The sequence below is a fragment of the Alternaria alternata genome, assembly GCF_001642055.1.
Source record: "Alternaria alternata strain SRC1lrK2f unplaced genomic scaffold CC77scaffold_6, whole genome shotgun sequence".
Lineage (NCBI taxonomy): Eukaryota > Fungi > Ascomycota > Dothideomycetes > Pleosporales > Pleosporaceae > Alternaria > Alternaria alternata.
In genome coordinates, this window is record NW_017306195.1 from 1,226,104 (window position 1) to 1,248,411 (window position 22,308).

A 22,308-nucleotide genomic window follows, 5' to 3' on the forward strand; every position below is an offset into this window, starting at 1 on the left:
AGGCACCCTTTTTTGGTACCTACTTGTGCTTGCTGCTTGCTGCTACGGCCTTGTCCCGCCACAAAAGTCGACACGGGAGGCATAAATACACTGCGAAGACACTAGACTTGTGTCATCATCTCAGTCGTCATGTCAGAATCACAATTGGGCTCAGCAAACGTGTTTGCAAGTATTACAATATATTTACAGGCTAAATTTGACCCCCAACTCCAAGACTACGCGCTGAGCCCAGAGAAGGTCTATAGTGGTCGGAGAAGAGAACTTTCTAGATGCAGACAGTACAAAGACAAATGGTCGACATATTTACAGATGACCAAAATATTCAAGATGCAACCAAGACGGGAAAAAGACAACATTTGAAGAATGAAATAAGATGACGATACTACCAACGATGCCACTCTACCGCGCAATCTACTCGGCCTTCTTGCTAGCCTTGGTCCTCAACTTCATGAGACCGTACACCAGCGCGTAACTAGAGAGAGCGAAGATGACACAGATGGCCGCATTCCTCCATCCGTAGTAGTAGTCGTTGAGGTTTACCGTGTACAGGTAGTCGCTTCCCTTGGTGTATTGGCAGACCCTACAGTCTGAGGTAGCATCAGGGTTGACTAGGTTTGTGCGGCTTCCCGGGCCTGCCATCCACGCTTGCAGGTAGTCACTGCATGTTTGACCAGATGGGGGATCGAACATGGCGAACTCTGACTCGGAGCAATTGACATCCCATTCCCAATCGGCGAAGACGAGCAGCGCGCCCATCAGGTAGTTGAACGGGTTGAGGTAATAGCTGGAACAGTGTTAGTAGGGTTGCTCTCTAGGTTCATGGTAGTTTTGGGGTACTTACATCCAGTAGCGCCAGAATTCTTGGATTTGCGCATATGGCACAAGGACACCACAGAATGAGACGAGCACTCCGATGATGAGCGGGTTGACGAGCGAGGCAAAGACAGCGTTGGGTGCGTAGGCTGCAACGAACTGACCAATACCGGTGTAGATGAACTGGTAGACCAGCATGACGAAGAACACCGCACCTGCCTTGTTGGAATCGGTGGGAAGACCGGCAGTGTAGTAGAAGCAGAGGTAGTAGAGGATAGCGCAGATGATGAGGTACGGGATCTCAGAGACGACAAGACCGGTGACGAAAGCGATCCAGGAGTACATCTTCGACTTCTTCTCACGTGTTTCGTAGATGTCGCGACGGTCGATGAAGAGAGGTTGTAGTTGAGCAATAACACCTGGTGCGACGAAGATGTAGTTGAAAAGAGCAAAGAGGACGAGCTGCTGGTCAGCTACAGTGTCGCCAATCTTCCAGAAACTGAAACCGATGAACAGCGCGGTACCAATGTGGAGAGCAAACTTGTTGTTAACGTAGTCGATGTTGCGGTACATGCTGACGTTCGCCCTGTGTGTAACAATCTTGGTCTGAGTCCAGAGATCCATGGCGAACTCATGGCCGTCATCCGTGGTTCCGGGCTCTTTGCCAGCAGCGTCAGTGATGATGTGGTCGAGGTCCTGATGCATGCGAGCCGCTTCAGGTGAGTCAAGCCAGACTTGATGCCAGTCTTTTCCGTGCGTGCCAGTTACCACGTCGATCATGTGTTCTGCAGGGTTGGCGTTGGGAGGGCAGGGAGCGTCGTATCGACCGAAGTACTCCTTGATAGTCGCTGCGTTGTCACCGATGTCACCGAAGTAGACAGTCTTGCCACCCTTTGCGAGAAGCAGAAGAGTATCGAACTGAGCGAACAGAAGGGCGGAAGGTTGATGAATGGTGACCAAGACGGCTTGACCAACGTCGGCGAGCTTGCGAAGGAAACGAACAGTGTTGAAAGCGGCTTGACCGTCCAATCCAGCTAGCAAAAGTTAGTGGTGTACTGAGAGGGTGATTACGTGGACTTACAAGTAGGCTCATCGAGGAAGATCAAGATGGAAGGCTTCGAGACAAGTTCAACACCAATAGTGACGCGCTTGCGCTGCTCGACTGACAAACCTGCTCCAATACGACCAATCAAAGTATGTTCCAAGTCGTGTAGTTCAAGCAGATCGATGATAGTGTCGACATAGGCAAGTTTCTCCTCGCGGGGAGTGTCACGGCTTTGACGAAGTAGGGCAGAAAACTCAAGCGCTTCTCGGACAGTCGCAAAAGGCTCGTGAACATCGAGTTGCTCGCAGTAACCAGCGGAACGTTGGAATGAAACAGGGAGTGGTCGGCCATCTACCAAGATCTCTCCATGAATGGTACCGTCAGTCTTGCGTTGGGCAAGAACATCAAGAAGAGTGGTCTTTCCAGCACCAGATGAGCCCATCAAAGCTCCCAACATACCAGGCTTGACGTAACCATGAACATTGTCCAAGAGTGTGCGGTCGCCAGATGGGGTCTTGACAACATACGAAAGGTTGCGCCAGGTGAAGACGGAAGTGTTGCGCATAAGGTTGGCACTCAAGTCTTGGGTTTCAGTGGCTTTCTCGTTGCTGCCGTCTGTCCTGGGCGCTTTCTCGTTTCCTTGAGCTTCTACATCACCGGGTGTGATAGAGCGGGGGACCTTCTTCTTGTTCTCACGAGGGATCAGGAGAGATCCTCCAGAGCCAGCTGCGTCGTCCCATCGAAGTGTAAAGAAAATTGTGAGACCAACGAAGAGGAACCACCAGGCAAACAAGATTCCAACATTTCGCCAGATGTGTCCCTTCGAGTAGGAGAGGCTTCTGAGGTAATCATCACCACTAACCGAAGTAGCACCAGGCCTAGCGCCAGCGACACCTGCGCAGGCTTGGTTGACACCGTTCTGGTACTGAGGGAGGAAGTTCGGAATCAGGTTGGCATTGACGCAGGGAATGTCTTGTCCTGAGAATTCGTTCGCCATTAGAGACTCGAATCCATAAGAGAGCGGGTCAATCCAGTAAATCCAGACGAACCATGGGTGCATGTTGGGTTTCGGAATCTGGTAGCCGATGTATAGAATGAGAGCTGTTATCGAGAAACCAGAGACCTTGGAGGCAGCGTCGAAGTTGGGGAAGGCGGCGCCAACCATGCGGAAGAACGCAGTCATGACAAAGGTGACAACATATACGACGAACCTGTGAAATTATGTTAGTACATAGCATCGATGCAGCAAAATCACTCATTACTTACCAAGCAGTGAAGAAAGCAGCAGCTGTAGCCTTCAGAGCCACCATCCAGTACAGTACAATCATGAACATGGATACCTGGAAGAGTAGAATCGGCACATCAGCTGCGATCTGCGCGATACAGAAAGCTGCGGGGTTGTAGAAGGCAAAGTTCTTGTGTTTTGCGAGGATGGGGCGGCCGAAGAAGGAGTCCGTAACTTCCGACATGGCCAACAGCGCGTTGAACAGCAGAGCCAAGAAGAGAGCTCCTCCCTTGACGAACAGTCCGGACGAGTTTGCGGGAGCGTTGTAAAAGAGGGAACCGGCAATCTACAAGGTGAAAGTCAATAAGAGTCGAGTACGGAGACATAGGCAGAAACTTACAAGTGCTTGGAAGAGCGTTGAACCTTGCTTGATGATGAACGTCGCTTTGTCACCCCAGAGGATTTGATACTGTCGAGCCACGCAAGCCTTCACCTGGTCGTAGAATGACACAGTCATAGGTGATGATGCTGGGAGGTGCTTGGACTTGTCTATCGCCATGGCTTCGACAAACAGCTTGGTATTGGTCTTTGCCGCTTCACTCGTGGGATATGACAGTTCCTGCTCCATGGCAGCCTTGATGGAAGACCGTTGATAAGCTTGCTCCAGCTCAATGTTGTTGCGTGGGAAGCCTTCGAATCCGGGACGGATCTGTCGCTCAGAAGGCACCGTGACACCGGTCAAGAAGTCGGCCACGTTGGCACCCTCACTGCATACAAAGCCTTGCTCCTCCATGAAAGGGCGGGCTTGTTCGCGAGTGCCGTAGAAAACTTGCTTGCCTTCGTCCAGCACAAGGACTTTGTCGAAAAGGTCGTAGATGCCGTTACCTGCCTGGTACAACGTAACAATCGTAGCGATGCCCATCGCATCTGTTAGACACCTGAGAGCACGAGTGTACTCCAGAGCTGTGCTGGCATCTAGACCACGTGTGGAGTTGTCCCAGCAGGCTACGCTAGCGCGGTTGGCCAGAGTCTCGATGATAGAGACTCGTTTGCGCTCTCCACCGGAGACACCGCGAACGAAGGCATCACCAACCTTGGTATCTTCGGTGTGAGAGATGCCCATGGAGTCCATCAAGAATGACTTGAACTTCTGGCGATACTCCTCGGGGTTCGCAGAATCCTTCGGTAAAGTACGTGGGATGTTGAGTTTTGTAGCAAAATCCATAGTCTTGCCTACTGTGAGGGTAGGGAAGAAGAGCTCCTCCTCTGTGTTGATAACAATGTTGCCACGGTATTTCAGAGCTTCTTTGGCGTCCATGGAACCGAAGTGTACATCGCCATCGATTTGTGCGTAGCCCTTTCGCTTGTTGGCAAGCATCTTCAGTAGAGTGGTACATCCAGAACCAGGCCTTCCTAGGACCAGCAGCATCTCGCCAGGCTGCACGCTACCAAAGCTGTTATCGAGGATTGTCTTCAATTCGGGCTTCTGTCGTGACTCCCTGATCTGTTGCGGGATGTTGAACTGACTGAGCACGTTCTCTTGCAAACGTGCATCTGAAGGAACCACCTTTACGGATAGTCCACTCCATGTAACTCCCAGTCTCCGGCCCTCAGTAGGGTCGTTTTGTTGAATATTCTTTACATCGTTTGCAAGCCTCCACTCTTCCACCTTCGTCTTGGCGGAATCGCTGTCTGTGATGTCTTCTTCCCGCTCTCGCTCGATATCATCGTCGTGTCGTGATTTGCCGGAGAATGTACGGGATATTGTTCGCATGATCTCCTCGCCAGCGCCGGCGGGTATGTTATAAGCACTGCTCCTCCTTCGCTCCATCTTGATGTTTATTCCACGGTTGGGCCAGAACTATACTCCGTATGTGAATCGGCAATTAGGTATTAAAGAATTTATTTTGGAGTTTGGAGGTGACTGGTCTGGACAAACACTACTGGAATCAATATCGGGGTCGTTTTCATATAAAGGAGCCCATGGGAAACTGTTGTGGATACCGATCGTCCAGAAGAGTCTAGGGGGACTCGGGCGTTCACATCAGCGGCTCCGACTTTGCTGACGTCGCCAGGCGGAATTGTGTGTAGTCACTGCTTCAACCGTTGATACCGGACGAAGCAGGGACTTACTCCAGACAAGGAAGCCACGGGGACCGACCATAGCGGTACACCTGCATACGGCCAAACTTTGGCTGGTATGATTGGCCCATGTATTCACCCCAGCAGCAAGAGCAAATTCGGATTTGTCTAGACTGCTCTGATGCTAGATCCAGGGTCAGCCACAGATAGCGTCCTTGTCTCCCGTTACTGGGCGCAGGTTACAGCGGGGCGGAATTGAAATTGCTGCTGATAGCGTTTCTTAGCAGAGAGCTTGAGGGTCAACTCGGGCTCGGCCGAGCGCGCGAAGCACCGAACAGCGACCCAAGACTTTGAAAACGATCAAAACCAGATCCCAGCGTGTCGGAGAGGCTCTCCACGTGGTTTCATCTAGTCGTAAAGATAGCCTTGTAACCATCGGAATGTGGAGGTTCTATGCCAGTTGTAGGCACATTCTTTAACGCTCGCTGTTCGCACTTTCAGACGCCGACTTGTTGTGCGAACCCCGTACCCACACCCTATAGATTGCCCCTCTGCCTCGTTACAGATACGAACCGTTTCAGCGCGACATGTTTACTTTCGTACATCCTACTGTACCTTGTTTGTACAACCACGCGGACGAAAGGTTGTACCGATTGGCAAGGCCCGATTACAGTGTACGACCAAGTACCGAATGAAGCGTCATAAGAGGTCGAAGCACGAAATAATTCGCACGTTCGCGCAACAAAGACCGAACGCCGATGACGACAGTCAGCCAAAGCTTACGTGTAGAGGTATTCTGGTGTTGATGGATAACGCTGCGGAAAGGTCGCGCAGATCGTACAAATGGGACCCGCGGCCTCCGTGAATCTGAGCAGTGGTACGCCAAGGTTCCCTAGCGCCGAATTAGATGCACCAAATTTGGGAGTGCACGTTTCAATTCATGCGCTCTAGATTCGCAGCCATAACTGTTGTGACTCACAAAGCATTGCTGCAAGGTTCAGTACATGCACAGCAGAAGTCCTATAGACCGGTCAGCAACTGCATGTCTTTCGAATGTGCGTGAGGACGTCATCACTCGACTAGCGGATCGGATGCCGGATGCCAATGAATGCCCCGTCCCGTCCCGCCTTGCACTCCATCGCTGGAGCGCGTTCGGGAATTTCGATTACTCTTCAACGGCGATAATCCCACCGCACGTGACGAGCTTACTGAACGCTTCAGGGTGATGTCCAGGGTAACTGCCCTACGTCCTCAATCTTATTTGATCATGACAGGACCTTCATGCAATGTAGAGCATGCTTACCATGGCACTGGGATTATCAGGAGCAAAATCGGATTTCTAGCTCAATCTCTTGCATTATAAGCAGCCTGTGCATTGCTCCATATGCAGAACACTCAAAGGGTGGTAGGGCTTCTACCTGTAATAGAATGGCGATGTCCTCAATACGCACTCGCAACTGGGGCATTGTCAATTCATCCGCCTTCTCCGTTCAGCCTACTATTGTTCAGTCACAGCTTCAAGCAGGTCGTGATGCAGTACGTGAGTGAGCAGTTCGCCCTACTACAGTGGAAGTGGTCAAGATGCCACTAACCTTTTCATGGTAAAGTCGGATCCGACATGCTTCTAAGCGAGCAAATTTGATCGACTTCCCCTATGAACACACCCCTGGCAAAACATTCTACGCCCAGCTCAACGAATTTACAACCTGACATTAAAGACATATACATATCAATTCTTGCTCCTTTCATCGAATCACGTGAATCAACATCTCACCTCGACTCTTCAGCATCGGTGGTTTAGTGGTAAAATTAGCCGTTGCCATCCTTCACAGGACAGTTTCGGCTAGCCCCGGGTTCGATTCCCGGCCGATGCAACGAGCAGCAGTAGCTATTCTTTTTGTCGTTTTGGAGGTCTGTTGTGGTAGTGGTGGTGGTGGTGAGCTGGCGTGGTTGTGGGGAAAGGGGCCAGACAGCCTGATACCTTCCCGGCGGTTGCAACACCGACATTCTTTTTTGCTGCTAGTGATCAGTCCCACATGTCTGATCTCCTTGCTGCGCCCTCGAGAGGACGGAATATTGCAGGCGAGTTACGCTCGTAAGCCATCAGTCAGTGCTCACTAGTGTGGCTCATGCAATCCATGGCCTGATTAATACTGGGACTCATGCACCGCACTATTGTTGAGTAACGAACTGTTTACTCATACCTCGTACGCGTTTCGTCCTTCGGCCTTTTCGGTTTATTCTATCGTCAAGGCGCACAGCAGCGTCGATCTTCTCCGATTGTCCCGGGAACTGCGCGACCAGATCTACGCCTATGCGCTCCATCAGGGGGGCTGTCTTTATTTCCACCGCAAAGGTGACTACAAAGCATACTTCAGTACAAGTTCGCGTCAACCGCAGGAAATCGTTGAGCTCCAGTACATGTGTTGGCAGCTTCGCTCGGAGGCTCTCGGACTGGAATGGCAGCTTAACGGCTTCACCTTCCTGTCTCATGAAGACCGGTGCGGCCAATTTGTCGACAAATCATTAACAGAATAGCTCATAGGCTTCTTGGATATGTACTGCGAGGCGTGGACACAGCGACTCCGATGCGTCACTTTGTTGGCGTGAGATAGCCGTGTGGCGAAAGGGTGTCCGGGCAACCCAAGCTACTTGAGTGATCTATGTCTCGTCGCGCACATCTGTGAGGACTACCCTCGTATGACAGTGCGATAGCAGGTCGATCTTGGTCAGCAGCCGCGCGTCAATTTTACAACTGGTGTGCACGATTTCCATGCAAGCGTGCTTCTACTAATCAGAGTTCTCCGCCCCGAGCCACCCATCACCTTCGAGAGGCATATAAAAGAATCTCGGCTGAGTACAGAGCGGGCCACCCTGTAGCTATATCACTGGTTCTGGTGCCCGACAAAGAATGGTCACCTGGGGTGCCAGTGGATATACCTGGGCAGCTGTGAGAACATTATACACGCGCAGAACTTCGGAATTTCCCCCTTCAGAAGAATAGTTGACTCAGAAGGGTTACGAGTGATGATGACCAGTGATAACAGTGAAGATAAGTCCGCTCACCATGACAACACGGACGCTTGCTTGTTTGAGGAACGTCTCGCCCTTGCAATAGAGTGAGCGAGGAATGGAGTTTGAAGCGTAAATGAATGCAAACATGATTTTCTTGATTTTGAATTTCTCAGCCCTCTACTGGCTCGTTGATCTTCTTGTTCCGTAAGTGTTGATGTTCAACATCAATACCAAACGGATCTGTCCACTGGGCCAACACTAATGATTTGGCATGTCATCCGGATACATTCCTTTAGCCTTGAACAACCTCCCAACTTTCTCCTGTGCTTACCACTAAGTTCAAGACATCGATAACCGCAGCCTCCGTCCAGTAATCCATTCGCAAAATGTTGACACTCCATACAGGTCTCTCAGCCAACATCCTATCCATCATCGCAGCATCAAACCAGAAACCAGCTGTCTTCTTCTCTTTGTCCCACGTCCAGGTAGTTATCACTACGCTCTTCTGACGTAATTTTACAAACACGTCGTCTTGGTAGCCTTGGTCGCCCGCCATCAAAGCCTTTCGAAGCGTGAAGTCCGGCATACGTGTGGCCACATCCATTGCTGCTAATCGAGCATCAAATTGAGTGAAGAGAATAGTAAGAGCAGGTATGCTTGGCTGATAGTTCTTCTCCAGATGTGTGAAATCGGCGAAGCGTATGGTGTAGCGCTTGATGCTTGAAAGCTTAGGTATAGAGAGTGGTGTAGCGATGCCAAAGGGTAGCTCGTACATCCACATCGCTGTAAGAGTGCTGAACTCCGGAATGAAAGGCGCAATATCGATGTGCATACGGGAATGCTTTCTGCCACTCTCCTCAACTGTTAAGGGTGAAGTGGACGGAAATCTTGCTTCTGTGTGTACCTGGTTGCTCAAGATAGCTGAAATGACCTCGGACAGCCAATGTGCTGGATACCCAAGCTCATGCAGTCTGACGATGAGACGAAAGAAGATGGTGACATTGAGTGGCGCGTAGATGTAGCTGCTCATCTCAGATACAGAAGCAGGGAGTACAAGCTTGAGAAATATAGCGTACAGCCAATGCTCGACTTCTGAACGTAAACTGAGATCACCCTGAGTGCGCTGATAAGCGTGATAGAGAATCATTGGGTATTTGATTCCCTCAACAGTTCGAAGGAGGATATCGTCAATCTTGTTGAGTGAGATAGTCTTCGCACCTAAGAAGTTCGCAAGATCACGATCCGTGTGAACCGTGGTATACTCGCTGTTAAACGCTTCTACCGAACGAAATGCAGTGTGGTTACGGCAATTGTTGGCCAAAGCAAAAGAAGATGGCTTATCCTTCAACAGTGGTAGGACGTGGATGTAAGTAAACAGTGACCCACCCACATAGTCTGGAATATTACTAAGATGTATACGATCGTAGCGCTGAGGAAAGTGCCTGGGTCGATCTTTGACATCCTGCTTCGTGATTCTTCCGAGTGCCACTGTTACGTCACCTGTCATCATCTCGACATGTAGACGACCAGCTAGACCGCGCACTGCCTGCGCGGTATGAACAAAGAACGGTGCCAGGTAGTCGTATAGCTTTTGAGGGTTTTCTGGGTCTTTACCAATCCTTGTGCATGCGTATGGCATGCTAGCGAGCTGGAACAGATTATGAACTGCGAAGACGTCTTGTTTTATCTCGTTCAAGTTGGTCATATCTGCAAGCGTTACGTTGGGCTTCCAGTTCTGTTCGACGTAGTGCTTCAGGTTCATCGCACTCTGGCCACGCATGAGCATCTTGAGAAGCTTTCTGAGGGCGCGCGGTATCTCGTCATCAGGTGGTAATAGCAAACCGGAAACGATCCAATACTGAAGCTCTTCGTGGCATCCTTCTGAAGCCATACCCGCGACGTCGGTCTTTTGACCCGTTTCTGACCAACGCTGTATGGTAGCCTTCGCTTGGGAGACGAGGTTGTGGGCGGGAAAGGCATCCGCCGCTGCTTTCTGCCATTGTTGAAGAGCAGTAATAATGGACTCGCGCCCGTATTCGTACACAAACAGAAAGCCTGGCAATGTTGCATCTCCAGCCAAAACTTGAAGGGCGCGACTGATGGTCTGTTGTAGGCATTCGTAGTTCTGGGCGGGCATGACGTAGCCGGCATACAGGAAGAATAGTGTAACCAAGGCGACAGGAGGCTTGTTGACTTGGTCCGGCGCTGTGTTACCAACAGCATCTGCGATTTCTTCGAGTAGAAGTAGAACAAGGAGATGACGAGCTAATGCGCAGCCATTGATGTCGTTCACAGTGAAATGGTAATTGCACTTCTTCATCTCCGCCCGCTGGTCCAGCACCCGCCCTTTGTTGACGCTCTCGCTCTCGATAGCCCAGATCATCCGGATCGTCTGAAAAAGATGTCTAGCATCGCCAATGCCTCCAAAGAAGTAAGTGATGGTCTCAGAAGCCGACGTATTCGATATGAGCAGATGATCAAATAGCGGCATAGCGTCATCGTTGCCCACGTTGAAGCAATCAGGGGCGATCGCGATAGCGGGCTTGTAGTGTGGTAGATTCCTGACACCTAATCCGAATGTTTTTGCGGCCTCAGACTCTTGACCTAGCGTAACACATCGTTCTATCTCGGCCTTCGATGTCGACTCGCCCAACCTCTCCAAGAGCTTGTTCGCTTGGTCGTACTGCTTGAGATGAACATGCGCCTTGGATGCACGCAGAATTGCCTTTGACATTGCGCCATTGTTGGCTACTGGTATCAGGGAGAGTGCTTGGCGTACGTCCTCGATCACTTTGGTGTAGTTGCCGAGCTCGTAGTGGACGGCAGAGATGTTCAGCAAGGGGCGATAATCATTCGGGTATAGAGCAGCAGCTTTCTGGTAAGATGCGATTGCTCAAGAACCATTAGCGTCATTCGTGGAGGGTTGAGGGGGTCCATCTACCTTTCGTGAACTGTCGCTTCTTGAACTGATTGTTGCCCAGTTCCCTAGCATCCATCTCTCCGTTGGCGTCGTTGTCCGACATACTTTGTGGCTGTCAGAGAGAGAGTGTGTGAAGATCTCGGTTCTTTTGCGCATTCGAAAACACTAAACTTGTGGTTATACATGCGTTTGCTCTCGGTTGCCGCACAGACGTACGGGTCGCGACGTGTACGCTAGTGTATACAGTTCCTAGGAAATGCGTGAATCTTCCAGTTTTGGAACGTGTCACCTGGTTAGTCAGAAATACAGTGACGATTGTTCCTCATTCACCACGCTGTCATGGTACGAACAATGACGATATGTGCCTACTCTTTCAGCTCACTCTCACCTGCATCGTCGAACCCCCTTTCTTCTCAAGGTTCAACTGCGCCCTATACACCCTCAACTGTAGCCACACAATCCCAACCACAAAGAACACAGCAATATCTTACCGCCCACCCGTCGCACGAGGACCCACCTCTTACTCGCCACAGAAAAGTACAGCCGCGTCCAGCATGTCTCGATACTTTCCTACACCGACTAAGGCTAAGCCTCGTATCAACCCACTTATTAAGCTCTTCGTATGGCGATGTCCCGATGACGGATGCAAATATGTCAATGAGACATTGGCAAGTGAAAGAGGCTACGTCCGAATGATCTCAACTGGCGAAGAGCTTCCAGAACCCATGTGGTACGGGGAAAAGTGCGAAATGTGCCGCCAGAAAGCAGGGTAAGTTGCGATTGTGTAAAATGCATGCAAAATATATGCTGACTTCGTATTTTCACCCTTGAAGTATAGAGTGCTTGCTCCTTCAAATCAAACCTCTGACGCCCTCTCAGCCTGTAAGTGAAGCGAAGGGCAACGGCAAGGCGGTGGTAGACGAGGATGTCGAGATGGAGGGTTGATGCGAAATATCGTCTACTCGTAAGCTCGAGTTCTGGATCTCCCCCGCGTTGACGGAGGACTGCTGGACATGTGGGCAGTCCGTTTGCTAGAAACACGCGTCGCCTCAAAGCTAACGGTTCGCGCCTAGATATGAGGCTTGATAGCACCAAGATTCCTCAAATCGCTTCTTGTCCTTTTACATGTCATGGCTGATGGGATATGTGAAATGAAACGGGCTGCGGTGTAAACGTCATCATATACATCACTGAGAACGCGTCAAGACGCGACGTGCTAGACCGGATCGGCTGTAGCGCGTCCTGTCCAGCCCGGGCTGAGCTTTCACTGATGCTGTGCAAATGAGAATTATTCTCGCCCTATGCTTCGCCGCGATCATGTGAAGCTGGACTAGCCAGTTCTTCCAGACCCGAACTCTTGCGAAAACGTGCAGTAGGCACGAATTCTTGTCGTCTTTACTTCCAAGGTTGGAGTAAAAGCAGCCAACGAAGCTCTTCAGCCCGTAACGACTTCACATCCTGCCATACTCAGTACAACAGTTGCCCTCCATACAATGCTCGTCATAGTCGCCCTCGAATCCATCGCAGTGGGCCTTACTCACGTCGAAAGAGCTGAAGAGCTGAGCCCCACTCTTATAGGCTTCTATGGACGTGTATTGCCGAAGCCTAGGGCATGATTAGCTCTCCTGCGCAACCTTTCAGCTGACCAGGCCCATTACCTGGTGATTCGGGAACACGAGCATGTCTGCAACGACGACATTCTCCCGTCTACTGGATGCAAATACTATGAGTTCAGCAACGTCATCTGGAGTGAGTGGATCGCAACCGCTAGATGTCTGTCAGCAAGCCTGTCCGGAACCTAAGGCAAGTTGCAAAGATCGTACGCATAGACCTTATCTGCTTTCTCTTTGTCAAAGCGATGCCGGATGTCGTTGAACTCCTGTGTGCACCATGTTAGCGTGAGTAGGCATAAAATCGCGATACTTACTGTCAAGACTTGCCCCGGATCTACTGTTATGATTCGGATACGTGTGCTGATCGACTCTTTCCTCAAAGCATCAGTGAAGGCCCGAATCGCTGCTTTACTAGCGCAGTATATCTGCATGATTCTCAGTTCACAACCATTACGAGTTCAAAACAGATTATCTGTCAGAAAGGCCACGCACCGATCCACCAACATAAGCCTCTCGCCCAGCAATACTTCCTAACATCACAACATCGCCCTTGCCGCCGTCTGGTCGCCTCTTGAATATCTTCATCACTGCTTGCGTCATGTTGATTACACCTTGCACATTCGTTGCCCATACATCCTGAATTACGTGTGTTGGTATGTCGGGTGCTTGTTCGACGCCTGACATGAAGCCTCTTTTCGTAGTTGTCAACGAATGAAGTAAACCTTCTAATGGAATACACACGCATTATTGACCAGCACATCCACGTCGCGGAACTCGTCTGGTAGTCCTTGCTCTCCAAACATCGCCTCGATCTCTTCCGGTCTTGAGACATCAAGTTCCATCACGAAAACCTTCACGCCATCGCCAGTTTCATTCTTTATCTCTGTGGCGAGCTCATGGAGTCGGCCGACCCTTCGCGCTGTAACAATAAGCTTCAGATCTTGTGGTGATGAACGAGCGAACTCGAGTGCAGTACTGCGACCGATTCCGGAAGAGGCCCCAGTGATCAACACGGTTTTACCGGAAAGATTGTTTGCAATCGAGTTGTGTGAGCGCATGCTTCCGTTCAAGTTCACAGAGCTCTTTGCGCGCTCGGGTCGTAAGATGTGTGGTAAGAACGGGAGCGGGGATATGGCCGTTGATACCCGGTTCCGCGAGGCAAGCTAACGAGCGGACGTTCGCGATGTTCAGTGGACATTCCATCGTCATCGCTCAGCCGTTACAATTACACCCTTGCAAATACTCGTCATGCCACACGCGATTACTTTGACCCAGCACTGCGGCGCCATTTCACCGAAATGGTTCCTTGAGCGTTCAAGGGTGCGGTGCCGCTGAAGGATTTGGCCAAGATGCAACGCCGAAACACGTTCCATTCTCATTGGGGTTGACATTGAGCGATCGGATTCTCTGCAGAGCTACGCACACGACTTCTACGCACATCTGTACGAGGTGCAGATAGAGAATCGCGTCGATGCTGACGATCTTGTTTTGATGGAAGAGCCCGCGCCACATGCAACAGTTCCTTCGGCAAGGTGGCGTGGATGTTCAGATGTTCGACAGGTACGCGGAGAATAGCGCAGGTTCACCGCACACCGGCATTTGCAAGCGAACATGACAATCATGCACAGAAAAGGCTGCTCGAAACGCGGTCTCTCGGCAGAAGCTGGGATGGGCCGCTCCTTAACATGAGGCTAACACCGATGCATCTGGGTGGGCGTTGAAAAGTTGCAAGCGAGGTACCAGACGACTGGGCCGACCGTGTTGGCGCCAAGATTGCGCGTCTCAACCGGAGCCGTAACCTTTTCCTGACTGCCGTATCTCATGGCTCACGCCACTTGAGTCAAGATTTGACCGTCTCAGCGAGACATTATCCGCAGCCCACGACTGTTCGCCGCGTTATGCATCCTCAAGCGAATCAAGCAAGAGCAAGGATGAGAGATTCATGGTTTAGGTGATTGAGGTCTCAGTGATGACCATCTTTTCCCCTAAAGAATATCATCGACATGTAATGAACCAGATTTGGGTCCGTGAAAGACAAGCTGCCTGATCGTGAGGCTTCCTTCAGTTCTCCTACCTTCAGTCCGATCCCTGTCATAAAGAATCCTTCCCCCAGTTTTCATCGACGTCTCTTTATCCGAATCAAGAGTACGAAGCATTGTGCATGCGATGCCATGTGTACTCCTATACCGCAGACTGTTCAGAGAATGAACGCTTCATATAGCACAATTTACCTCGTGAAGGCTGTCTAGCGCACCAACTTATCCACTGTCTTCTGCATCGGACTACAAAGATGTCTGACCCTAATGCAACGCTCATCGAGTGCCGCGTTGAATACGCCCTTGGAAGTGTCATTATAGCTGCAAGATTCTTCACGAGATGGAAGACATTGGGATGGCGAGGCTTCTACTGGGATGACTTCTTTGCATTTTGGTCGTGGGTATTCTTCACTCTCATCTACGTTATGGTGGAGTATCTCAGTAAGTCGAAGATAGCAGTGAGTTCGCGATTTGATCGTTTGACTGACAATCTCCAGGTATAATGGGTGCACCAATAGCCATGACCCAAGAGCAGCGTGAAGCACTCCCACCAGCGATGCGAAAGTCGATGCGAGAGGGTGCAAAGGGCATGTTTGCCTCGTTCTACTTCTTGATCTTCTTAGTTTGGAGTCTGAAAGGCTCGCTCATTATTCTCTTTCTGCGTTTGACGTAAGTGCAGTCTATGACGCTCCGCAAGATCGATACTAACTTTCGCGTGCAGGAGAAGTACTAGGCTCTACCATTATGTTCAAGCCGTGGGCGCTATCTCGATTGCTGCATGTATAGCTGCCATCATCACTCAAACCACACACTGCTTGCCTTTGAAGAGAAACTGGCAAATTCTTCCTGACCCAGGCAAAGAGTGCTCAGCTGGCATTGTGATTAACATTGTCATTGCTGTCGGGAACGTCTTGTGGGTAAATCCTCAAAGTTTAGCGATATGTAGCTAACGCATGATACAGAGTGGATGCTTTGTTGCTCGTTGTTCCTTTATGGATGCTGAAAGATGCAAAGATCAGTCTATGGCGGTGAGCTTATTCCCCATATAAGAAGAGCCAAAGCTGATACATGTTCAAAGCAAAATTCGAGTCATCTTCCTCCTGTCTCTCGGTCTCTTCGTTATGGGCATGGCTATCGCACGCTGCATTTTGTCCATCGGCACCTCCGTCCAAGTGGCTCTCTCTTCAGTGTGGGCACAACGCGAAGCCGTAAGTCTGCCATTCACCTACAAGCCATAATTTCGGTATCTGATCGTGTGCAACAGATCGTGTCCATATTCGCAGTGAATGCACCCGTAATCAACAGCCTCTTTCGAGCAGAAACATGGGCAACAAGACACTCTTCGAGCGGCTACGTATCCAAGGACTCCCACAGGTCGCGGACAAATACCAGTACGTTGGGAAAGAAGAAAAAGACCGGCTTCGAGATATACAAGATGACGGATATCGAGACCAAGATGACGGACTTTGAGACAAGCAGCAAAGAGAGCACGTCGGAATTGTTCAAAGATCCAATGCTATCTCCAGTGCCTTCGCAGTGGAGATGTTCAGCGCGAGGAGCAAGTCGAGATGGTAACCCCGGACGTATGGCTTGAAGGGATGCGGGAAGATACCCATAGCCCCTGAAGCTGTCGTAACGTCCCGCTGATTGGCGCTGTTCTCCGGCATTTCGATTCCTTCCGCGGAGGAGAGGGATTGCTTGACGCGTCCGCCTAGCATTTGGTTACATACAGCCTACCTTTCATATCGCACATCACCGCAAATGTAACTCACTACTCTTGTTGCCCAAGATATAGTCCTCGTCAATTAGGGGTCGCTAGACACCAACAATAACTCAAAGCATACACTTGAGCCGCTCATCTTACGACCTGCACGATAAGGCCACCCCAGCAATAACAGTCTTCTCAGCCGAGTCATGGGCACATGTCAACGTACACTAAGGATCAACTCCCTGATCGATCCCACATCTGCCAAGACCTTATTGCCGTTCGCGGTAGGCGATAAACCGTGAGATGACCAGGGTCTGTAAGAAGCGGAACTAGAGAGTCGTGAATTCGAGAATATGTAGTCAACAATACTGAAGCACGAATCATGCCAGGAACTGATAAGTACCCCACACTATCCGGCTCATGGCTCTCTACCAAATCAAAACTCATTAGAACTTTTCAAAATGCCATCTTTCCAAGACACAATCAGAAACCTAGACTCTTTACAGCCCTCACAGTTCTCTACAGACGCTGAGCGCTACGAAGCTAAAGAAGCAGCGCGCCGCCTTCTGAACCGCCTCGAAACGCCATTTGAGCAAGGCTGGAGGCTGTCTTTCGAGACGCCAGTGCTCATCGCCGGTATCCAGACCATTCTTGACCTCGGCATCTGGAAGCAATGGACGGAGGCGAATAAGAAGAACCCTGGTGCACCAGTGCATCTGGATCAGCTGCTAAAATGGGCCAACGCGAAGGCCGAGCCAAATCTGTTGCGTGAGTATAGATGTCATTGGAAGTAAGAATTACAGAGCTGATATTGTGGTTTGTAGGAAGATTTTTGAGACACATCGCTGCGCTATATGTATTAGAAGAGACAGATGTTGATACCTGGAAGCCTACACCGTACTCGCTCTCTCTTGGCGACACGGTATCGCATACCGACCAAATCACACAATGCGGGTACGTGGAGCCATCCTCAATCAGATTCCTCAGTGGTCCGTTAACGCAACTCTCAGTACCGATCATACCGTTCCCACAGGCGTCAACCTCCCGTATTTCCTCAAGAAATACAATTATGTCGAACCAGTCGACCTGGCCAAACTCGACAACTACCGCGATATGACAGGCGGAAAAGACTTCTTTGCTACTTGCGCCGCTGACCCGGTGGGCAAGGGAAGTAGCTTCATGGGTCTGATGACCGCGCTGCGGAACCATAAGATGAGCTGGACAGATGTGTACGATACGAACCGCATCGTCGATGGTGCTGATGTCCAGACTGGAAAACCTTTGTTTGTGGACATTGGCGGCGCGCACGGTCTCGACACTTCGCGTCTTCTTGACAAGCATCCGGACCTGCCTGCCAACGTTCTGGTCCTGCAAGATACTCCCGAAGTCGTCGCAATGCCCATTGAAGACTTGGATAAGAGGATAGTGAAACAAGCCTACGACTTCTTCACGCCTCAACCTCAAAAGCACGCGCGCGCTTACTTCTTCCATGCCGTACCCCACGACTGGCCTGATGCGGACTGCGTACGCATGTTCTCGCAAGTGGCCGCTGTGTTCAAGCGCGGATATTCCAAGCTCCTGATCTACGAGGTTGTGCTGCCGAAGAAGGGAGCCACGAACTTGATGACGACGTTGGATTTGCAGCTCATGAACTGCACAAGTGGAATGGAGAGGACAGAGGAGCATTGGGCGAGATTGTTGAAGGAAGCCGGATTTGGTATTGTAGATATAAGTCGGCATCCAAGGGCTGTGGAGAGCGTTATCGAGGCGGATTTGATCTAAGTGGTACGTCGGGCGTATTGGTCGTCCTACATGCCCACGTTTCGAGTCAGAATGGAGCATGCTCAGAAAGTCACTTCGAATAGACCAATACTATCTCTTTCTGAGAAAGGAATTTGATGTCCGCTCCACCCTTCAATCCAATCTCTCGCCATAACTTGATGACCTTTCCTATGCACCTCAACATTCTTTCTTCCTTCTCTCCGCTTCCTGTTGGCGAGCCAAACACAAGGGTGTTCAGCAATAGAGGCAAATATATTGTTTCGCGCGATACCATATGGCAGGTTTGCAGCAACCCAGCACCAATTCCAGAAACGTCGAATCTACCACGCTGGACATCGTAGGACAGGAGTCCTTTCTCGGAAGTGAGGGCGTACGCATAGATCATGTTGCGGATTTCACCTGGGAGACAAAGTAGGGGCGATGCTGCTATTGCAGCCTGATGGGCCGCTAGTGTGGTATGGGAGGATAGGGGACCGAGGATTTTGGTGTGGGTCTTTCGTGGCCGTTTGTAGGATCTGAAAGTTTTCGAAGACTTTCTGAAGAGAAACTTTGTGGTTCTTGAAGGTTCGAAGCTTTCTGCCTGGCCAGGTTTTGTAGAGATCTGTGGCTCTTTGGACAGGGTTGAAGCATGCGGGGTCTGCAACGTTGGATTGTAGCACGAGGTATGCATGATACAGGAGGTGATAGTGTGTAGATGGCTGCGCTTTTGATGGTGGCTGATGTATCCAGTGATATGTGTGAGGCTTGAGATTAGAAAGAACTGGTGGAGGCTTCAGGCGTTAGTACCAAATTATATATTTTGGCCCACGATAGAGTTGTAATCATCAAAAGACACGGCCATATTTGCTACTGTTGCGAATTGCACAATAGCTCCATGGTTGACTGTTCGCTACCAGAAAGTGAGGGCACGTCTACCTTCGCCTCAGCTATTTTCTCGGCCTACTATCATCAGCTGGGACCCTATCACAGCGCTTGAGTGCAATGTTTACAGTATGATTGATCTTAACATGCTTCGCACATACCTTGCGCCCAAGTAAATGAGCGCTCCAGCCGTGGGGCCTTCCAGACTACGCCCACTCCCCCCTCGAATTGGGTGCGCGTATCTGGAATCATCGATCCATAGTCGACATATATGATTTCTTCATAGAGTAACACCACTCTTTTGGCCCGGGAACGTGGTTTCTTCGAACTCGATCTTGGTGATGTGCTGGCCGGGCACAACGATCAGTCCAACATAACGACTATTCCAAGCTACGGATGTGGATGGATTTCCCGACTCTTCCACCGCCTTGCGAATCGTCTCGGCTGATGGCGCACGGTACTCATGTGCCAGTGCAAGAATGATGTTACGGCCCTATACCGTGTCAACACAGTGCAAGCTCGTACACACGTCATAGCCTACCTTATCCGTGCACTTCATCTGGCCTCCAAAGACGCGTCCATCGCTGGCATGTATGCGTAGATTCTTGCCGATGAACTGATTCAGCCAGAAAGTCGCTTGCTCGTTGTCCATGTTGGGGTTCTTCTTTGCTCTGGGGAAGAGCCAGCTGTAGCGGTTGGTCCTCCTTGGGGCTAACATTTCACTTCTTGGAAAAGAGGGGACCGCGATGTGGCTGTGTAACCTTGAGGCTGGAGTCGTGGCTTGAGAGGCCCGTCGGAGAGGGGACGGCCGATGTGGCTTGGCGCGTTTGACGCGTTTGCGCCAAATTTCTGGACTTTGCGGAGCCCATGCGCAGTGGAAAGTCGCCATACATCCCACCATGTCTTCGATACGGCGGAGCTGCCAATCGGCCTTGTTCAGGACAAACAATGTCTGTCTGTACACCAATGGCTCAAGACGCGCATTCTCTCGCACGTCGGTGAGCTCCAGAGGTCCGTACCACACCCGCATCGCCCTCCCACTGCTTACCATACTTACACGGACATAAGGCGCTCTCCCAAACTTCCTCCCACCCTCCAAGCCCGAACTATCAGAGCTCCTCTCCAAGTTCAACGCCAAGATCCTTCTTCCCTCTCACTTGACGAAAGAACAACGGAAGCTTGTCTACTCGAAAGAATCCCGCGCAAAACTCGAAGCCGAACCCGTAGAGATCACCCTGGGAGATGTCACTCTTCCTCTCGAACACCTCGACCGGAACAGACTGCCAAACACTTTCAAGACTTTCAGGGGGATCGTAGCCGAGAGCGAGACTAAGGAGGACTGGGAAAATGTAGTCAGATGCTTGGAGGGATTCGAAGAGGCGGGCATCAAGGTCGAAAGCGCGTGGCAGGAGCTAGTCGTAAGAAAGTTAAATCTAGCGGACATGCATCATCTTGTCCTCAAGATGTTGCAAAGATCAAAGGCAACAGGCGTGAAGCTGAGCAACTTGGGTGTGCTGCAACAAGTATTGAGGAGTGTGCACGACAAAGCTACCTTGTCTGACTGGGCAGAGGAAGAGACAGCCAAGATGTACAAGCAAGCGAAGCAGATTGTCGAGCTCATGGATAATGAGGAGCACCACAAAGTCCAGAATCGCAAGGATCAGCCTACTGAAGGTGACTGGAGGGGCAGGCCTTCCGTTGTTGCACTGCCGACCGAACTGGCTGCTGTGCTCGCCGAGCGACATGGCGGAGACATGGAACAAGTCAAGAAGCTATCGAACCGTTTGGTAAATGCGCTTAAGCAAAGTGATTACACAGTATGTTTCCAAGAGCTTCGCCAATAAACACAAGGAATACTGACAAGCCTTTCTAGGCCTGGCTCGACATGACGTCCTTGCGGTCCAGTACTAAAGCCGATTCATTCAAAAACGTTACCACACAGTTGGCATTCACAAAAGACCACAGCTACAGTCTCCTTGAAGTAATGATTGTGTGGAATGCACTCAAGACATCTCGCAAAGTACTGGGTGCTGAAATGCCCATGGCCGAAGAGGCACAAAAGTTCGAAACTAAGGCAGAGCAAGTCCTGATGGAGGGCATGCAGTCGTTGGATGATATGTCGAAAGACAAGAGCGGCAAGTCGCTGAAACCAGCGTTTGTGAAATACGCCAAGGATGTCCTTGAGAAATGCAGATAAGAGGCGAGCACCAAGAAGTTAGATGTAAAGAAATAAGAATACGGCAGGACTGACTGTCATGTAAGTCCATATACTGTACCATAGCGCAGAAATGAATAAGGAAGTGTTCCTTTGCTGGTGGAGCACCACATTTTGAGCATGGTCATTATCGGCTGCATCGCCTCACACCAGTCAAATAAACATGATTTCATTATCACAGCGTATCAAATCATGGACAGCTCACATGGCTTCTTTGGCGCCGGCACCGACTCCCTTGCTTTATTTGGCCTCATGAGATTGCCCGTAATCTAGTCTGACGCTGGGCACTTTCTGGAGACGAATGACATTACTAAATCTCACCAGAACATCTATTGTAGACCTCGGGTCGAGTCTCGACCAAGTATGGAAAACCTCGACTTCGTTCCATGTGTGATAGCTCTTCACTTCGTTATTCAGTGTCCGATTCTTGATTTTGATATTAAAGTTTTCGACGGTATGGAAGGAAAGATGGTGCCCTCCAAGTCTGCACGTTGGGTAGCTACGTGTGCGTTCAGTCACTGGTGCCAGCGCAAATGGCCTCAATCACCTTCTCATAGGTGTCTTCTTGGTAGCAAAGCTATCTTTTGGAGGCCGCTCGTTCTACGGGTCATCATAAATTGCGAGAGTCTTTTTTGTCGCAGCTGTTTTCGAACATGGCAGACTTGCTTCTTGCTTTTGAAATGAACCGCAGAATTGTAGATCGCAGTGATCACCAGTTGCTCCAAATGTCTTCAAAAACACCCAGGAAACATGGTCAAGAGAAGTGTTGGGTTCAGTTTCTATCGTATCCAGGATATGTTGATGGAGCATGGAGCACCCAAAAGATGTGTGCACAAGCCAATATATCTATGAGGAGATCATGAAACTCATCCCGACAGTCTGTGGCGCCGCAATCCCACATGGCTGTCAAGTGTGGATTTTTGAAATGGACACATCTTGGTTTCGGAGAATAGCGATATTGTGAAGGATGCGGCGATCTTCCAGAGCGAGGCC

The 22,308-nt window shown here is 50.4% G+C and overlaps 8 protein-coding genes and 1 non-coding gene across 9 annotated transcripts; 5 read left to right on the plus strand and 4 right to left on the minus strand.

Annotated features, from left to right (window-relative positions):
* Nucleotides 1-302: 302 nt before the first annotated feature.
* CC77DRAFT_748819 (ABC transporter) lies at nucleotides 303-5,266 on the minus strand. Its single transcript, XM_018533078.1, has 5 exons — nucleotides 3,484-5,266; nucleotides 3,125-3,429; nucleotides 1,895-3,069; nucleotides 842-1,847; nucleotides 303-784 (listed from the first exon to the last, which is right to left on the minus strand). Exons 1-5 carry the CDS (start codon nucleotides 4,912-4,914, stop codon nucleotides 412-414), a joined length of 4,290 nt encoding a protein of 1,429 aa, XP_018388262.1. The 5' UTR covers nucleotides 4,915-5,266; the 3' UTR covers nucleotides 303-411.
* A 1,685-nt stretch (nucleotides 5,267-6,951) lies between these two features.
* On the plus strand, nucleotides 6,952-7,039 carry CC77DRAFT_t25. The gene has a single exon. It is a non-coding gene; the product is annotated as a tRNA-Gly (tRNA).
* A 298-nt stretch (nucleotides 7,040-7,337) lies between these two features.
* On the plus strand, nucleotides 7,338-7,894 carry CC77DRAFT_1087372 (hypothetical protein; the record flags this gene model as incomplete). The annotated part of the gene is made up of 1 exon (XM_018529453.1): nucleotides 7,338-7,894. A coding segment is annotated over one exon (366 nt), but the record flags the coding sequence as incomplete, so codon positions are not given.
* A 578-nt stretch (nucleotides 7,895-8,472) lies between these two features.
* CC77DRAFT_1048791 (hypothetical protein) lies at nucleotides 8,473-11,264 on the minus strand (the record flags this gene model as incomplete). Its single annotated transcript, XM_018527553.1, has 2 exons — nucleotides 11,122-11,264; nucleotides 8,473-11,072 (listed from the first exon to the last, which is right to left on the minus strand). The coding sequence occupies exons 1-2, from the start codon at nucleotides 11,201-11,203 to the stop codon at nucleotides 8,473-8,475; spliced, it is 2,682 nt and encodes an 893-aa protein (XP_018388264.1). The 5' UTR covers nucleotides 11,204-11,264.
* Nucleotides 11,265-12,341: 1,077 nt separating this feature from the next.
* Nucleotides 12,342-13,932, minus strand: CC77DRAFT_1018803 (NAD(P)-binding protein). The gene is made up of 6 exons (XM_018524695.1): nucleotides 13,455-13,932; nucleotides 13,206-13,404; nucleotides 13,028-13,138; nucleotides 12,924-12,979; nucleotides 12,759-12,867; nucleotides 12,342-12,705 (listed from the first exon to the last, which is right to left on the minus strand). Exons 1-6 carry the CDS (start codon nucleotides 13,769-13,771, stop codon nucleotides 12,673-12,675), a joined length of 825 nt encoding a protein of 274 aa, XP_018388265.1. The 5' UTR covers nucleotides 13,772-13,932; the 3' UTR covers nucleotides 12,342-12,672.
* A 682-nt stretch (nucleotides 13,933-14,614) lies between these two features.
* CC77DRAFT_749050 (hypothetical protein) lies at nucleotides 14,615-16,517 on the plus strand. Its single transcript, XM_018533079.1, has 6 exons — nucleotides 14,615-15,190; nucleotides 15,247-15,418; nucleotides 15,471-15,662; nucleotides 15,712-15,777; nucleotides 15,828-15,957; nucleotides 16,014-16,517. The coding sequence occupies exons 1-6, from the start codon at nucleotides 15,004-15,006 to the stop codon at nucleotides 16,341-16,343; spliced, it is 1,077 nt and encodes a 358-aa protein (XP_018388266.1). The 5' UTR covers nucleotides 14,615-15,003; the 3' UTR covers nucleotides 16,344-16,517.
* Nucleotides 16,518-16,918: 401 nt separating this feature from the next.
* Nucleotides 16,919-18,239, plus strand: CC77DRAFT_1029838 (S-adenosyl-L-methionine-dependent methyltransferase; the record flags this gene model as incomplete). The annotated part of the gene is made up of 3 exons (XM_018526547.1): nucleotides 16,919-17,225; nucleotides 17,282-17,411; nucleotides 17,468-18,239. 3 exons carry the CDS (start codon nucleotides 16,919-16,921, stop codon nucleotides 18,237-18,239), a joined length of 1,209 nt encoding a protein of 402 aa, XP_018388267.1.
* A 1,141-nt stretch (nucleotides 18,240-19,380) lies between these two features.
* On the minus strand, nucleotides 19,381-19,752 carry CC77DRAFT_1059720 (hypothetical protein; the record flags this gene model as incomplete). The annotated part of the gene is made up of 2 exons (XM_018528268.1): nucleotides 19,381-19,593; nucleotides 19,642-19,752. The coding sequence occupies 2 exons, from the start codon at nucleotides 19,750-19,752 to the stop codon at nucleotides 19,381-19,383; spliced, it is 324 nt and encodes a 107-aa protein (XP_018388268.1).
* Nucleotides 19,753-19,966: 214 nt separating this feature from the next.
* On the plus strand, nucleotides 19,967-21,470 carry CC77DRAFT_959335 (hypothetical protein). Its single transcript, XM_018535570.1, has 3 exons — nucleotides 19,967-20,111; nucleotides 20,169-20,917; nucleotides 20,974-21,470. The coding sequence occupies exons 1-3, from the start codon at nucleotides 20,000-20,002 to the stop codon at nucleotides 21,295-21,297; spliced, it is 1,185 nt and encodes a 394-aa protein (XP_018388269.1). The 5' UTR covers nucleotides 19,967-19,999; the 3' UTR covers nucleotides 21,298-21,470.
* The last annotated feature ends 838 nt before the right edge of the window (nucleotides 21,471-22,308 follow it).